At 40.3% G+C, this 16,532-nt stretch overlaps 1 protein-coding gene across 2 annotated transcripts in view; it reads left to right on the forward strand.

The window, feature by feature from the left end:
* The window catches only part of jade2 (jade family PHD finger 2), a 157,321-nt gene that overhangs the window by 19,652 nt on the left and 121,137 nt on the right, over window positions 1-16,532 (forward strand). For both annotated transcript variants that reach the window (XM_029519684.1, XM_029519683.1), the window contains exons 2-3: window positions 2,239-2,302; window positions 6,923-7,008. In XM_029519684.1, the coding sequence (XP_029375544.1) occupies window positions 2,239-2,302; window positions 6,923-7,008 (150 nt within the window). The remainder of the gene's footprint in view (window positions 1-2,238; window positions 2,303-6,922; window positions 7,009-16,532) is intronic.

Here is a 16,532-nt window from a genome sequence, read left to right on the forward strand (position 1 = left end):
TTTCCATGTTTTGATTTTTTTGACATCCTGCATTTTTCAGCATGTGGCTGAAAGTAAACCTCTGAGTTTCTGCACAATGACTCTAATACAATATGTGAACACTAATATTGCTGCTTGAGGCTGGAAAATCAGTTGTGCGCCAGTATAAGTGTTTGTCTTTTTCTACCTGAAGGTGCTTATTGTCCACTTTTTCAGTAAAAACATAGGAAAATGACTGCTCATAATAACAAGTGAAATGAATTGTGCCTCCATCTGCCATCAGTCTGAATTCTCCCTCTGTTCTCTTACTCTGTTACTCTCATTTTCTCTCCAACTGGTCCAGCTAAATCTTTGCAAATCTGTTGAGGACCACATGTGCTGCCAGCATGTCAAATGTGAATGAGAGTGTTGATGGGAAAAATAGAGGTTGCTATTATTCAATGTTTTTTTTTTTCTTGACAGATTTTGTTTGATTTATTTCTGACCTTTTTTCACTCTGATGCACTCGTCCTTTTTCTCCTAAATTCGTCTATTGTCCCTCTGACTCTTCTGTTACCCTGCTCTTGGCTTGTAGTCATCTTTGTTTATTTAGTCTTAGCATCTTTCTCTCTCTCTCTCATTGGAACAGGGAACAAAAAAACAAAAAACCACAACAGACACACAGTAAGCATCTATCTGTAAAATAGAAGTCCTGCTCGCAGTCGTTCCTCATTTTTGCTGTCCACATCTCGTTTCAGTATTCCGTGTCTTTGCTTGTGAATTGAAGTTAAATTGCATTCTAGATCTGCACTGAACACATCACACTTGTTCTCACGTTTGGGAAATGTTTGAGATGAACAAGATATGTTTTGCCTTCTCCAAGTGGCAGAAACGAGATCAGTGTAAATAATTTGTGATTTATTTATTTATTTATTTTTCCTTTTACCGTGAGCAACACTCTTTAACTCAGTGCATCTTCTGCATCCTCCTGATGCTCCTGCCGTGTTAAGTGCGTTGATCCCTGATGGAGGCTCATTCATACATATTGAAGAATTCATTTAGATGGTAATTAGTAAGTGAAATATTGTAGGATGTTGTTGAGCTTTCTTGTAAACAAATGTTTACATTCACTGTGACGCACTAAACTGCATTGTGTGTGTCCTTGAGTTCTGCCAAATACAGTTCTTTCATTTCATCTTATTGTAAATTCTCCTGTTTCCACCTGTGCATGCCTGTGACGTTTTTCTGATGCATAACTATGTGAAACATTGGCAGGGATGTCTATCACAATATTTCTGAATAAAAAACAACGGGCAAGCTGTCAAATGTGCTGAGTACTGAGCTGGATGTGGGCTCTACATTCTGTTTAATGCCAGTCTATGTGTTGCATGAGCCACAGGCTGGTTCTTCACATCACCACATTTTTGTAGGTCAAGGGATGATTCAGCTCTTTTCTTACCCATCACACATAGAGCTGATCTCTATAATGGCTTGAATTTAGAATATGAAATGTTTTATGTCGTTCTGGTTTATGGGGGCGCCACTTTCTCTGCAACGATGAAGTTAAAAGGGCTGTTGGCTTGTGTGATGATCTGCAGTGAGGGGCTTTTACTTGTGTTAGCGTTTTAATGGATGACAGAAAGCCACCAATCTAAATTGTACATTTATAGTCATTCATAGTTGCAATGAGAGTCAGATCCTTGTCAGAAAATTCAGAGTGAACATCCTTAATTTGCAGCACAAGACTCTGTATATCATTTTACAGTGTTTATCTTACACTAAGAATGATAATTTTATAAACAAACATGGAATTTCAAATTTGAAACCTTTATGTTGTCACTGAGTCAGAAAAAAAAGCTTACCTTAGCTGGTTGTCAAATGCTTGTCTTTTCATTTGCCAAGAAGAAAGAAAGAAAGATTGCTAAATCGCATGCACAAAAATTTGTGAATATAGCACTAATGCATGATGAGCTCACGGCCGACTCCTACAAGGACTCCCATAGTATGCGAAAAAACAGAACAAGCGTATCATTGGGAAATTCCCAGTTTGTCTGAAGCGCTAATATGTGATGGTGATCAAGTTGGTTTATTCTGGCAGGCTGCATGCTGGATGCTCTGACAGATTGGTGCCATCAGCGCATCATTTCATTAACACTTGTGTTTTCATGGTGAACATCTTCTCACTCGTCATTTTTCTCTCCCTCTCCCTCTCTCACTCTCTCTTGCCCCCATTTCTCCCTCCCTCCCTCCCTCCCTCCCTCCCTGCCACCCCCCTGACAGATGGAGAGCGAGAAGAAGAGGAGAAAATACTCCACGAGCAGCAATGACTCAGACACCACCGACAGTAAGTTGGAGGGAGATTCAGGGGAAGGGAGGGTGTGTGTGTGTGTGTGTGTGTGTGTCAGAGCACGAAACATGGAAGTGTCAAAAAAGTGAGTTCCTGTGCTGCTGTTGCCTGATTTTTAGTCAACTCCCTCAGGGTATTTCTCGTACTCACTCTCCATATAGACTTTCCACCTGTCTCACGGTCATTCTCTACTCTGCTCTCCTCATTAAGACTTCCTCCTTTTCAACACAACTGCAATATTAATAGGAACACACAGCTATGGTCTGTTTCTCCAGGGTCCGCAGGTCTGTCAAAGTAAAGAGAACACTGACAACACGAGGCAGAAACAGAGGCAGCATGAACATAGTATTTGAGTAATTGTGTAACAAGTGAACAAAGAATGCGGAGTTGTGGTTTGTGTGAATTGACAATCTTTGCATTAGAAATCACCACAGGCAACATTTACACCCCTTCTGACACGACATTTATAGATTATGTCTGTTTGCATTTACATTGCATTCGATTTTTCTTGACTTGTAACTGCTGCTCCACCAGCTGCACTCATATTTGAAACCAGTCTTTTCGCTTTTTCTTTATCATTCTCGTGAATTACATGTATGCACAGGATGAATAAAATAATCAGAGTTGAAGAATTGTTTCATTAATAGCAGTTTAAGTCTGGTAGAGTTGCAGAGCAGCCATGTAAATCTTGAGGAGGGCCACACTGTCTGGGGATCTCAGTCCCTGACTCAGTCATTAATGCTAATGGTGCAATGATCTGCTGCCTTAGTAAATCAGGTGCTTAACACACAAAGTCACTACAACCCACATCATGCATTTGCAATGGGGCCATATTCTTGGTCTCATGTGACACAGAGAAAAAAAAAAAAAAAAAGTTAAACATGCAGCATACAGTTAATGGCCTGACTGATAAATGCTTATTGGATAATGGATGCATAGACTGATAGGTTGGCAGACACACTTCCTGCCTGCAGTTATGATAGATGAATGAGCACATGAGACAGACAGACAGACATGAAGCGATAGACGGCATGACGGTGGGAACATCTGGCCGGTCTAACACATCACTTTCGCTGGCAGCGTCTGCTGGAAAATCATCTGATAATAAACTGTCTTTGAGTAGCAGTGCAGTGTTACACAAGCACACTTGGCTCTCAAAGCAGATCACTCTTCAGAAAATATGAAGATTGAATAACTAAAGACAGCTAGTAATTTTAATATAATTTTAAACATCTTTCTTCCTAGCTTTACGCAGTTCACCATGATTCATTCTTGGCATTTTGCAATGTGCATTTTTCAATAACAAGCCAATATATTTGTTGGGCCATTCCTGACTGTCAGAAAATATTATATCTCAGTGAGCTGAGAAAATAAAGTGTTGGCTGACTTTGTGTGTCAGTGAAAGCACCACTGCAGTAATGAAGGTCTATCTAGGCATTAAATGAGAGTTTATCAAGGGGTTCTCATCTTGACATGTGTTTCTGTAAATTCAAACACATTTTAAAAGTCAAAATAAAATATTTTCATTCAATACTTTCTTTCTTTCTGTTGCAATGTGAAATGAAATTTCCGATTGCAGTGTAAAAGAACATTAAATATATTTTTGTGTTTGTGTGTACCTTTCTTTAAAAGGAAAGAATTTTTTATTTTTTTTTTTTCATTCTAAGTTAAAGCATCGACTTGAAGTGAGAGAAGATTTCGTCAGTGAAAGCTGCAAGGATCTGGAATGACCTCCTAGCTGTTTGTAAGAATTCATCTTTAATTTCGATTGACGCCTACATAGAAACGAACAACTGTTCACAGCAGTTGGGCCACCAGAGGTGGAAATGACCTTGTGCAGGTTTAACTGTCATGTGGTCACAGGTCTGGATGTGTAAAATATTTTACAGCAGGTTTAACAGGCTGTTTTTCAGACCTGACTCAGCCACCCCGCACTGAAGGCCATACTGTCTGCTGTATAATTAGCTTTTAGCCGTTAGCTTCCCCTGGTCGGTGCTGTGTGGGCTCCAGCTGCATCTGTTGACTGGAGGTTATCAGGTTTCTAATTGAAGGATGCCCATGATAATTTTGGCTGCCGTGCACCAAGCCGGGCTTTTAATTAACACACGGCCATGATGGTAACCTCCAACTGTTCTGCGGCCCGCTTGGTTATCTGGCCGCAGTGATGGAGCGGCGCAGCTGCTTCATGTGGGGGCTTGTGGATGTAACCTGCACACACATACACACACGTGCACACACACAGGCGCACGCACTCTGTTGGATTGCAAATGCATGAATGTCCAGCAGATGAGCTGACAGCTCCACTAAATATTTTTATACTTAACACACAAACGCACATTGGCGCCCAACACTCCTACATACGCACAGATTTGTGGACTAACGCACACATGCTGCAGAACAGCAGCATGTGTGCGTTGACAGATTCTCTGAGTCTCTATGGTGTTTTGATGCCGGTGGTGAGGAGCACTGCTGTCTAACGTGTCCCTCCGAAATCTCCTATAGGTGTTCAGCTGTACTCAAAGTCACATTTGTTCAAAAATGCCACAAACCCCTCCACCCCTCTCACTCTGTCAGTGTTTTTTTTTTTTTTTTTGGTGATTCAGATGTGTTTATTTTTGGACAGACTATAGTCATTGTACTGCAGTTTACCCTCTCTCTTTCTCACGCAGCACTCACACTATCCTTAGGCTGGTGCACTTTGAGACCACCACTCAGAGGAGTTGAGTGGAAATTTAATTGGAAATCTTTACCCACTCATAGCTGTCAATTTATATTTCCTGTCTGTCTGCTTGTACTAGTGAATGTGTGTCTGTGTGGTTACTTGCAGGGGTGGACAGTAATTAAGTAAATTTACTTGAGTACTGTACTTAAGTACAGTTTCAGTATCTGTACTTTACTCGAGTATTATTTTTGGGGGATGCTTTTACTTTCACTCCACTACATTTGAACTACACTACACAGACCAGAACCCTCCACAGACCGGATGCTTCCAGAGCCCAGAGACTAGAGCCTAGACTGGAACTCACTACAGACTGGAAGTAGAACAGGCCCCCTCCAGAGACTACACCAGACCGCCCTACCCACAGTGTACTCTGTCCACCTCTGTTTACTTGTGTGTGTGTATGTGTGTGGGATAGATATAAAAATGTGCAACTCTGAAAACTTATGAGTAAAGACTGTGTGATTGTGGACAAAAGTGCGGGTGCATGCTTATGTGGCAAATGTATGTATGTGTTTGCAGCTGTGTGTTTATGTGAACGCTGCATCTGTGTGTGTGTGTGTGTGTGTGTAAATAGAGGGGGTCAGTAATTCTGAAGACAAGCCTGACAGCAGGTCTGCCCTCAGCTCTGCTAGTTGTTCAGACATCACAAGTGAAATTAGCACAGTGGCAGTACTTCTGTGGCGGCAGGGGAAATATGTCGAGCGGGAGGCATCCCAAACACGTGCACACGCACGCACACACACACACACACACACACACACACACACACACACACACACACACACACACACACACATCCCCATACACACTCACACACCTACAGCCACCGACACAGGATGCTATATCACACACTCCTGGCAAATTTGTGTTTTCCATTATATCAGTGTGATGTAATTTAATTGCTAATGTGATGCAATTTTTAATGAGAGCCTTCTTCATGGTGCACAGGTGAAAATGAGCCGTTGGCTATTTATGTTGCATTGGTTCAATGATATATATATATATATAAAAATCCAAACGTGTCATAAATGAAATTACACACATTACCTCTCTTCTCCATGTATTCGTAGGCCTCTGATCACAGTCACGGGTACAGGCACACACAAACAAACACACACTGGGCCGCTGATTGAAGCAGTAGGTGGGATATTGGCTCCACTGTCTGGTTAATTGCCATTAAGTTGTGTATTAATGAGGTTGTAAAGGACCATAGTGGACTAACTGCTTAACAAGATGCTATTTATACTGTCATTACTTATTACAGCCCTTAATAGATCATCATCCGTCTGCTCCAACAATTGGCCTGACTTGGAGAGGCAGGAAAGTAACCGGGAAGGTTTTTGTTTGGCTGTTTTCTTTAAGTGCTTCTCCGCAGTGTTTGAATCGCCTCCATCATTGTAATTTACTAAAGTCTTGAACCCCATCACATGCTCATGGAAGAACTTTTGATGACCAGCTTTTTCCTCTCTAATAGGTAACTGAATCCCCACCGCTGTAAGCCTGCAATAGTGTTTTTATTATGTCTGTATTGTAAACCTTCTCTGCAAAACAAATTTCTCCAGTGGGACAATAAAGTTTGTTTGGAGTGAAAATGAATGCACGTTGTGTGCATGAAGTCTGATCTGCAGCCAGAAGGTCCATTCTTCATTTGCCTCATTTTTAAATCAACATTCACACTCATGAATGCACATTCTTGGTAAATTAAACACAGATTAAGCTTGCTTCACACTGTGCTCCAGATTATTTTGTGTCCAGTTGTGTCTGAGAAGGCTAATTGGTTTGCCAGAAATATATCAATAGTTTCTCTTCTGACCCAAGAAGACATTTGTTCACTTATTCTGTCTTTACTCATCTTACATTCTTTTTAAAAAAATGTTTTTATATTATTGTTGCAGGTCAGGTGACTTCATGGTCCAGGTCATCCAAAAATACGGGCACCAGCAGCACATGGGTCCGGCACCAGCACAAGAAGCCATCAGAGGTAAGTTTGTGTGGCAGCTTGGTTGACTAACTCAGGATGATACAGTTTTCTTTATGAAATTGCAGTCCGTTTCATTACAAGCTCCACTTCATGGCTGTCTGTGACCAATAGCTGTTGCGGCTTCTGGTCGGTTTTCATCATTTTGTCTCGTTCATATCTTCGAAAATCTTAATGTTTTTATAATCCTTGTTTTAAAACAATCTTTGAGTCAAGTGTATGGTTTCTGGATGCGGTCAGTGTCTTGTTCAGAAATAATTGAAGGATGGATGAAGGTTCTTAAGAAATCATATTTCATGGTCTATCTAGTTTGGAAAAAAAAGGAAGTCCAGGGCCAGTGATTTTAGTTATATATTGGTTCTTAACTGGAAAAAACGCTATCCAGTGCAAATACAACCATCTCCATCACCGCAGCTAAATCAACTGAGTGCACGGATGGCACAGATCGGTTCGCCAAAATACCAGGTTGGAACATCCATATGGTCATGACGAACGTTCTCAAGTGCTCTCAAATGACCACCCTGAGGAAGAAGCTGGCACTATCCAGTTGGAAAATGGTGCACTGTACCAGTTGTGGCAATGCTTTGCCTACCACAATCACACATTCCTCCCACTCCGTCAGTGAAGTGGGTCCAAATCTGTTTAAGGATAACTCGCTGTTTTGAAGTGTTTCACTCCAAAAATAACTATATCTGCCATTTGGAATAAATTACACCTACTCTCAGAAATTGCATGGGTGATTTTTGTTAAATAAAGCAGAGCAGGTGATAGCCTCGGATGACACTTCTCAACTTCTGAAGATGTTCAATGAGACACTTAAAACAAAGATCTTTCATAAAATGAATTAGAACCATTTAAGAGGGTAATTTTCTCTCACTGCAGATGTGATTTTTCACTCTCCCTCATATGTGTGTATATATATATATAGATATATATAAAAAGAAAGAGTCAAAAACTGTCTGGGGTTAAAGCACTTAAGTGTTTCTTTATCTTCTTTATTTGGTAACTTTTGAAGAGAATGAGTAAAGCAAAAAAGCATGCATGCCCCTGAACCACCCTGAAGTACAAGTCATCAGCAGAGCATCTGTCATGCCTGTGCATTTGAAGCTTCCTCCCCCTCAGTTCCATCCAGTTAACCACAGGCTGTTGGAAGGTCCTGTCAGCAATCAGTCTCTCAGTAATTACTACTGTAGCTCTCTGCTCTGACCCAGGCCTCAGCTGAAGAGCCAGGGGCCACGTTCAATTTCACAATGCTTCCTCCTTGCCTCACTTACAGGCACCATATTTTTTTTTTTCTATCATAAATGATGATATTTTTGAAAAAAAAAAAAAAAATCCAGCTTTTTCCTCAAACGGTGAGTGACAGGACAGGTCAGGCAAAGAATAGAGGGCCTGTGAAATCTGACAAAGGAGAGCTGAAAGGTTTTGAACTCAAGCACATTAAAAGATTTTGGCCCCTTTAATATATCAATTACATAAAGTTGGTGCTGTTGGAGAGGAATGACAGATCTTATTATTCTCTGTGATTGCGACTTCTTGGAGGCTTTTCATTTTGCATCTTAGTCCAATCAAGGATAGATTTTTTTTTTTATATATATCTGAACCTTAACAGCTTGTAACTTTAGATTATGATCTTGTCAGGTTTTGATGTTTAAACCGGCAAACATGAGAATGCATAATTGCACCATGTGAATCATTGCAGATATGGAAATGCTAATCACTTGTTGAATGCATCATTGTGTCTTCTTAATCCTAAAGTAAAAGGTTTTACCAACCAACCCATCCAGCGCTGGGCACTGTTAGTTAGTTTACAGTAGTTCACTCGCTTCACACAAAGTGCTTGCTGTCTGACCCGCATTTTGAACACAAGGCAGGCTTGCAACTGTGACTGACCAGGTGTGTGGAGTTGTGAAAGTTGGCAGGTTTTGAGCTACACCCGCTCAACCTTTTTTTTCCCAGCGTTCTTGTGTCACTTCCTCTGAGTGTATCATCACAAATGGCTTTGAAAAACAAACTGTTCAAGAACTGGCTGCCTCGTCTCCTTGTGTTCAGCTTGTTGCATCTGGACAAGATGCTGAAGCTCTGGGAAGAGATTTGAGAGGTGGAGGGATAAAGCCAAAAAGGAGCTGCAGAGGACAGGTAGAAACACCTTTGCCTGTAGAAAGGCTGGGTGACTCATCGTATAATCTAAATCTTGTGAAGGATAATGAATCCTTTAGTCGCCAGTAAGTAATCTCTGTGTGCATGTGGTTAGGGCTTTTGCTTTATTTTTAGACCAATGGGAGTTACTGCTCATATTTGTTAAGAGCAACACATAATCTGTCAGTATAAAGAGGAAGTGATAAAGAAGCTGTCTCTTAGCTTCAGTATAAGAAAAACAGGCTGCATGTCAGCACTTCAGCCAGAGGTGTTGGTAACTGTTCTCGGGGTGACAGAGCTGCCCTGAGGAAACAGCAACGTGTTTTGTTTTTTTTCACTGGATAAAGGTTATGGCCCTGATGAAATGCCATCCTCTTTCGTTTGCTTAACCGAAGTCATGTTTGGGTAGTTTTGGCCTTATTTGAAATGCGAGCATGTGGGCTGTTTTACTTTCATGACCTGACTGATCAAAATGAGGAAGGGAGTTTCTTAGTACCTAAGCCACAGATAAATCGGGCCACAATAGATCAGAGAGACAACTACCAGTATGAAATGTCAAATTTGCATGTGGGATTTTATGTTGAAGTTCTTTAGCAAGAATTGAAGTCTGCGGGTTTCATTAGTTGAGAAGGCCTGTTAGCAAATGATCCTTATCAGGTCTGTGTCACACATTCATCAGAGGCCTCTATCAGGAAGCTGGATTTCACCTAGGTAAATTCAGGGTTAATGCTGGTTTCAGTCGAACTGACGCGGTTTACTTTCTATTGGGGTGTGCTTCCATGGCAACTTATGCGGTCTTATCTGATCAATTCTGCTGGAAAATGGCCTACCCACTGCCAGACAAGGCCAATGATGTGAGCGGCAGAACCCTGAGAGGAACTGTGAGATAGAGAGGGAAAACTTTGTGACTGAATTAACCAGTTTGATATTCTGGACCAAAAACAGACTTGCTCTCAAGTCCATTTTGCTCCACTGGAGTTGGAAGTGAAATAATAAGGATAAAATTGTAACACAAGCGATTAAAAGAATCTGAAATGTAAATTTATGGGAGAAACAATTTGTAGTATTTATATTTAGTTCATGTAATGGTTTGCTCCTCCATTGTGTCTTCTCCATCGTCTGTTTGGTTTTATGCAGCGAACCCCGCCCCTTTTATGTCAATGTGCGCAGATCTAGGTGGGAAAACCTGGGTTTCAGTTAGCGAGTTGATAACTGGCTTCGTTACACCATTTGTTGGCATTGCAGATGTCTGGGTGGATGTACGTGAAGCCAGATAATGAAAAGAGAGACCAATTAATCCAGCTTTGTGATACAGGCCACAGCTTTTTAACTAACTAATGTAACAACCACACCAACTCATGAATATGTTACATGAACAAAGAGGTTTCTTTAGTACATGACTTATTGTAAAGTGTATTAACACAGATGCTAATGTCAACTTTTGAACTTGGCATGGACTGTGCTGATTATTTGGTTGCAGACAAAAGGTGATATTTTGGGCTGTGAAGCTTCCTCATCCTAACAGTATAAATTCAACAGTGGCTCTGAAGTTTATGGAACGTCACTCACCCTCGGTTAAGGGAGGTGTGGCAGCTGGTAAACACTATGCACTCATAATGACAGCATAGCTATTTTCTAAAAATGAGCCTCTCTCTATTTGTGCCTTTGCAGGTCTTTTCCCTCCAGCTTTGACTTTGCTTAGAAGTGGTTTAGAGTGCTTTATTCTGTGAAAGGAGGGCACAGTCAAACACTTCCGTTTTCTTGTACAGCTGTTTTTCATCTCAGTTTAGATGGTGGCAGAGATTTAGGATTTTGAACATACACTTGATCTTATGGTTAATGGTCAGCGGTCAGCACTTGAGCAAGAGAAGACAGAGGCAACAAACAAAGGAGAAGGGAAGTTTACTTTTTAAAAATGCTCTGTAATCTAAGTGGACTGAATCACCAGTCAGAGGGATTTCCTGGCCTCATCTGTCCTGACAAAAGAACAGCTCCCTGTTCCTCACCAAACCCCTCTGCTCTCCCCCAGGGGATTGTGTGACACTTCTCAAAACATGCAACATGGGACGAGGACACACACGCACTCACGAACCACTAACACATTTTTTGGAGGGTGCTTGTAACACTATATTGAGACAGAAACATGAATAGTGACACACTGTGTTTTCTGGGTTCTTTTTACCAGACCTCTGGGCTTGAAACTTTGCTTCTATATCAAAGTCCTTGTCCGCTCATCTGAAACCTTTCCTGCTGTTTATTTTCTCCTCTTATAGTCGGCCAAGCCTCAGTTAATCTATACATGGGTATCATTAGTTACAGCAAGTGTTTATTTATACTCTTTTTGCAGCTAAACATAAGTGAATCTGTTACTGTGCCAGCTGAGACAGAATGTGATCATTGGTCAGCCCGAACCTTTCTATGAATTGCAGAGACAATAGATATTGATGAGCAGCGTTTGTTGAACTGGTTTGGACATTCTGACATTCTGAGTCTGAGATGTGCACTTTTTTCTACACAACCTCAGAATCAGCAACCAACTTCCACATCTGTCAAAAATAGATGTGATTCATAAAAATTAGTCTTCATGCCAGAATCCAGATGTAATGACCTGCTGTGATGTTTGGAGATGCACCACAAGCTCACTATGGCTAATTTCTAAACATTATTCGGTTCGTCGTTTACAGCTTGGCAGTTTAGCAAAGAAAGCTGTGACTTGCAATTAGTGCAACAATCAGAAGTGAGTATGTGAAAGAACTCATATTCAGAACTGGCAAGTGGTGCAGGTAGGTGTTAAGTGCTTAGTTGAAGCACTTGGAGAAAAGTCGCTGAAGCAAAAACGGCACTCATTCATTTCCTTTATATTTTTGTCTAAAAGGGACAATGTGCAGCTTTCAGCGTTCTTAGCTATCTTGCATTTGGCATTGCAGCATCCAGGCCGACATCAAATGACGGTAGTAGTTAGTTTTTTAAGGTTGACATATTCTATAAGTGAGGAGAATAAAGGCCAGAGGTGGTTGTTGAACAAGAGCTGATATTGGGAGCCACTCACAATGCATTATGGGAGGAAGGAAGTGGTATTGATGGGGTTTTCCATGAAAGATGATGGCTGAGCAGGTGTGAAACTCTCTTTAGAGAGACTGTTTATTTGTGCATATATTGTATGGGAGTGTGTATTGACATGAGATCAAATGTTAATGTGCAACTGGATTCTTTCATTTTTATTTTTAATTTTATTTTTTTTTTGGTCATTTCAAACTCTCTGAACCCATCCTAAGAGTTTTAACAACTTCTATTTTAAACTAAGAGTCATTGTTCTGAGGCAGCTGTGTTCATCCAGATGTGCAGATGTTACAGGTGAATAACTGTCAAAGCAGCAAATTCCTCCATTGTGCGAACTCATCGTGCTCCGTGCCAGCATCTTGCAAGACATCACAAGTTCTTAACTGGTGAAGTAATCACATATACAAATAAAAGCATGTGTACTGTAGGTGCAAACGTTTGTGTGTGTGTGTGTGTGTGTGTGTGTGTCTTAGCAGACTAGCAGCTGCTGTAGCTCATTAGGGTCTGCTAGAAACAGCTGTGAAACTCCATGGCAACCAGATGCAAACAGCTTCACATGTACACGTGCCAAGTAGGATGATGGAGAGTTTTGCATCTTCACACATACAAGCCAGTAGATGATTACAAATAGACAAACAGACCCACACAGAGGAGATGGAGTGATGAGTGCAGCAGGAAATAGTGACTGGATACATGATTAGTGAATATCAGTTTGTGCATTTGTCTGCCTCCCTGATTGATTTTTTTTTTAGGGCTTCATTTACTGGGACAGTGGAAAATGACTGGAAATGGGACAGAGAGAGGGAATGACCCAAAACAAAGAGTGCAGATCCATGTTTCTTCTATAATTCAAACATAACCTAGAAAGAATTTTCCTACTCTGACTTACCGGTTTGACATTAAAAGGCGTCTTTGTTTTACTCATGTATCAGTTGTTCTTGTTTTTAAAATGTCTCAAACTATTTCTGCACCATTTTTGTCTGTGCTTATTGTCCAGAATAATTGTTTATACATCCATTGTCTCTCTCCTTACACCTCATTGTTCGAAAGAAAGAAAAATAAATGTCTGAGGCCTGCAGAACTACAGGTAGTATTTAGTATTTGACAAAATACTAAAAGGCATATTAATAAAGAGTGACCTTCTGGTTTCAAGCCATTCCAGTATTTGCTACAGGCAGCCTTCTATGTGCTAATGGGATTTCAGTGGAGTGCTTGTTGAAGTTCCTGGTAAATAGATTCCCCATATGGTCAAAAGGGGACATATTGTTATTTTGTATTCTGTGATTGTGCATATTCAGCGTTGCATTAAATGGGAAGGATTATATATGAAATATCACCTTTTAAAGGAAACACTTCTGGACAGTTTTAGTAGTCTGAAACTAAAATGTTGTACTTGCTGTACTTTGTCTCTGCAGTTCTTTGAGTTTGTGGTTGACTCATACAGTAACTGCATTGGCCAGAGAACCTCTTGGCAAAATATAAACAGATGGTGTGCGTGTGTGATGTCTGGGTAGGGAAGTGCACCCATGAGCATTTGTTTTATTTTTGCATGTATCACTGGTCCTCTTATGTGTCAGTCTCTGGTTAGTTATTGCTTCTATGTGTGTGTGCGTGTGTGTGACAGAGAGCAAGAGAGAATACATTTGACTGTAATGTTTAAATTTTCCCCACATCTTTACATTTGCACATATAAGCAGCAATGTGCGGTGGAGTTTTTGGATACTGTGGCAGGACCTGCATTTGAGAACCGCATTGATTGATTGTTAAAGTAAAACTGCAATGGATTTGTTTGGGGAAAAAGCCAAAAAGATGAAACAGTTTCCCTGATAGAGTTCAGAAAACATTTAAGAAGGTGTAAAAAGCCTAAAAAATGGAAAAAAAGAAAAAGGAAAATAAAACTCTAGAATAGAGATGGACCATATGGCTTAAAAATAAGATGTCCAGTTTCTTCACACCAAGTTCGGTTTACCTTCTTGTTTTCTTTCTTTGACAAAGAAAGTATTTACTGAAACACAATTTCTCCTTTTGAATAAAAAGTTCTTATTTTGCACTTTCTCCTTAAGTCTGGCACCATTTTTGTTCAAGTAGAGTTGCCATAGTTGTTGAAGAAGGCATCACTCAGAGAACAACAAGCTCAGCCCACTCTGACCTATTGCAGCAGAAGGAGCACGTCGGTGGCAGAAGTCAAAGAGAGAACCGATTTAAAAAAATAAATAAATAAATAAATAAAAAATCACCATGAACTACAAATTTCAAATTTGATGAAATCGATTTATCACCCTGCCCTACATTGTAATATTAAATATATTTGTTTCGCAGTACAAATGAACGTGTACAGTTTCCGATTTTTTTTTCTTACTGTCATGATTCAGTTGTTGGTAAAGTTCATTTGGTGCCGGTTTTAGCACAGTATCCATGTCGTGTTTGTATTACATTACCACTTCCCTGATGCAGCCAACTTAGCTTTACTGCTGCTGCCCGCCACAAACGCAGACACACACATGACACCATCACCACCAGCAGCAGCACAGTGGTTGGAAAATATCAAGCCACTTGTGACTTGGATGACATTCTAACAGATATAATTTCCTTAACCATGATATACAGTCTAAGTAAGAAATATATCCACAAGGCTCTGTTCATTGTCACTTTGTGCGAAAGCAAAATAAAGATAACTGTAACGATTTGTGAGCTGCAGCAAAAACCACAGGGCATCCAGAGTTGTGCTTGTGACTTTGAGCAAGCTGATGTACCACATGGAGAAGGCAGCTTACTTTACAATGACTCTGCACGCTTTTAAAAAAACGAACCTGTGGTAACGAGCACATATACAAATAATGATTTTGTTACCCCACGTTATAACTTAGGTTTTGTTATTTTATGCTATTTGCATATGGCCAATGACTATAACGAATACCTTCCACGGTATGCCTCGCTGAAGTTTAAAAAACATGTCTAACCACAGCTGATGTACCGCAAAATTAAAAAAAAAAAAAAAAAAAAAATCGATTCAAACCTGAAACATATTTCTCGGGCGCTGAAGTATTTCTTTAGTTACAGTGGTTTGTGTGTCTTTTCCCTTCAAACCTTGATCTGAATTTGCTCATGTCATGTAATTCGTAGTCCCACATAAATGGCTCTTCAATCAAATCATCAAACCCAAATGTCAGGTTTTGAGATTACTCCCTCAGAATCAAAGAGCCAGGGCTAATTTCTGGACCACACATGCTGACCTTGACATTTGGTGCTGAAACAGATAAAAGCTTGGATAGACAAGCGTATTGTGTCTCACTTTTCCTAGCTAATAAAAACCTCTCACATTTTGAATAGGAAACGTTCATGTGGACTTTCTGGGTGTCATGAAAAATTGTTCCTGCGAAGGTAGTGAATCACTAAGTGCAGCGGGAGCAGATGAGACAGATTGACGGATGAGAAGAGTGAAACACTAGTCGAAAATAAAGTAACCCCTGAAAGACAGAGCATCTCGGACTGGTGATATATTAATGCAAGAGCATCTGACGGTGGGCTTTTCTCCCTGTCAGAAATGGATGTTTTGTTGACTGCTGGTTACTTAAAATGACACTTGTGACTTGGATGACATTCTAACAGATATAATTTCCTTAACCATGATATACAGTCTAAGTAAGAAATATATCCACAAGGCTCTGTTCATTGTCACTTTGTGCGAAAGCAAAATAAAGATAACTGTAACGATTTGTGAGCTGCAGCAAAAACCACAGGGCATCCAGAGTTGTGCTTGTGACTTTGAGCAAGCTGATGTACCACATGGAGAAGGCAGCTTACTTTACAATGACTCTGCACGCTTTTAAAAAAACGAACCTGTGGTAACGAGCACATATACAAATAATGATTTTGTTACCCCACGTTATAACTTAGGTTTTGTTATTTTATGCTATTTGCATATGGCCAATGACTATAACGAATACCTTCCACGGTATGCCTCGCTGAAGTTTAAAAAACATGTCTAACCACAGCTGATGTACCGCAAAATAAAAAAAAAAAAAAAAAAAAAATCGATTCAAACCTGAAACATATTTCTCGGGCGCTGAAGTATTTCTTTAGTTACAGTGGTTTGTGTGTCTTTTCCCTTCAAACCTTGATCTGAATTTGCTCATGTCATGTAATTCGTAGTCCCACATAAATGGCTCTTCAATCAAATCATCAAACCCAAATGTCAGGTTTTGAGATTACTCCCTCAGAATCAAAGAGCCAGGGCTAATTTCTGGACCACACATGCTGACCTTGACATTTGGTGCTGAAACAGATAAAAGCTTGGATAGACAAGCGTATTGTGTCTCACTTTTCCT

This window comes from Echeneis naucrates, chromosome 14 (genome assembly GCF_900963305.1).
Source record: "Echeneis naucrates chromosome 14, fEcheNa1.1, whole genome shotgun sequence".
Classification (NCBI taxonomy): domain Eukaryota; kingdom Metazoa; phylum Chordata; class Actinopteri; order Carangiformes; family Echeneidae; genus Echeneis; species Echeneis naucrates.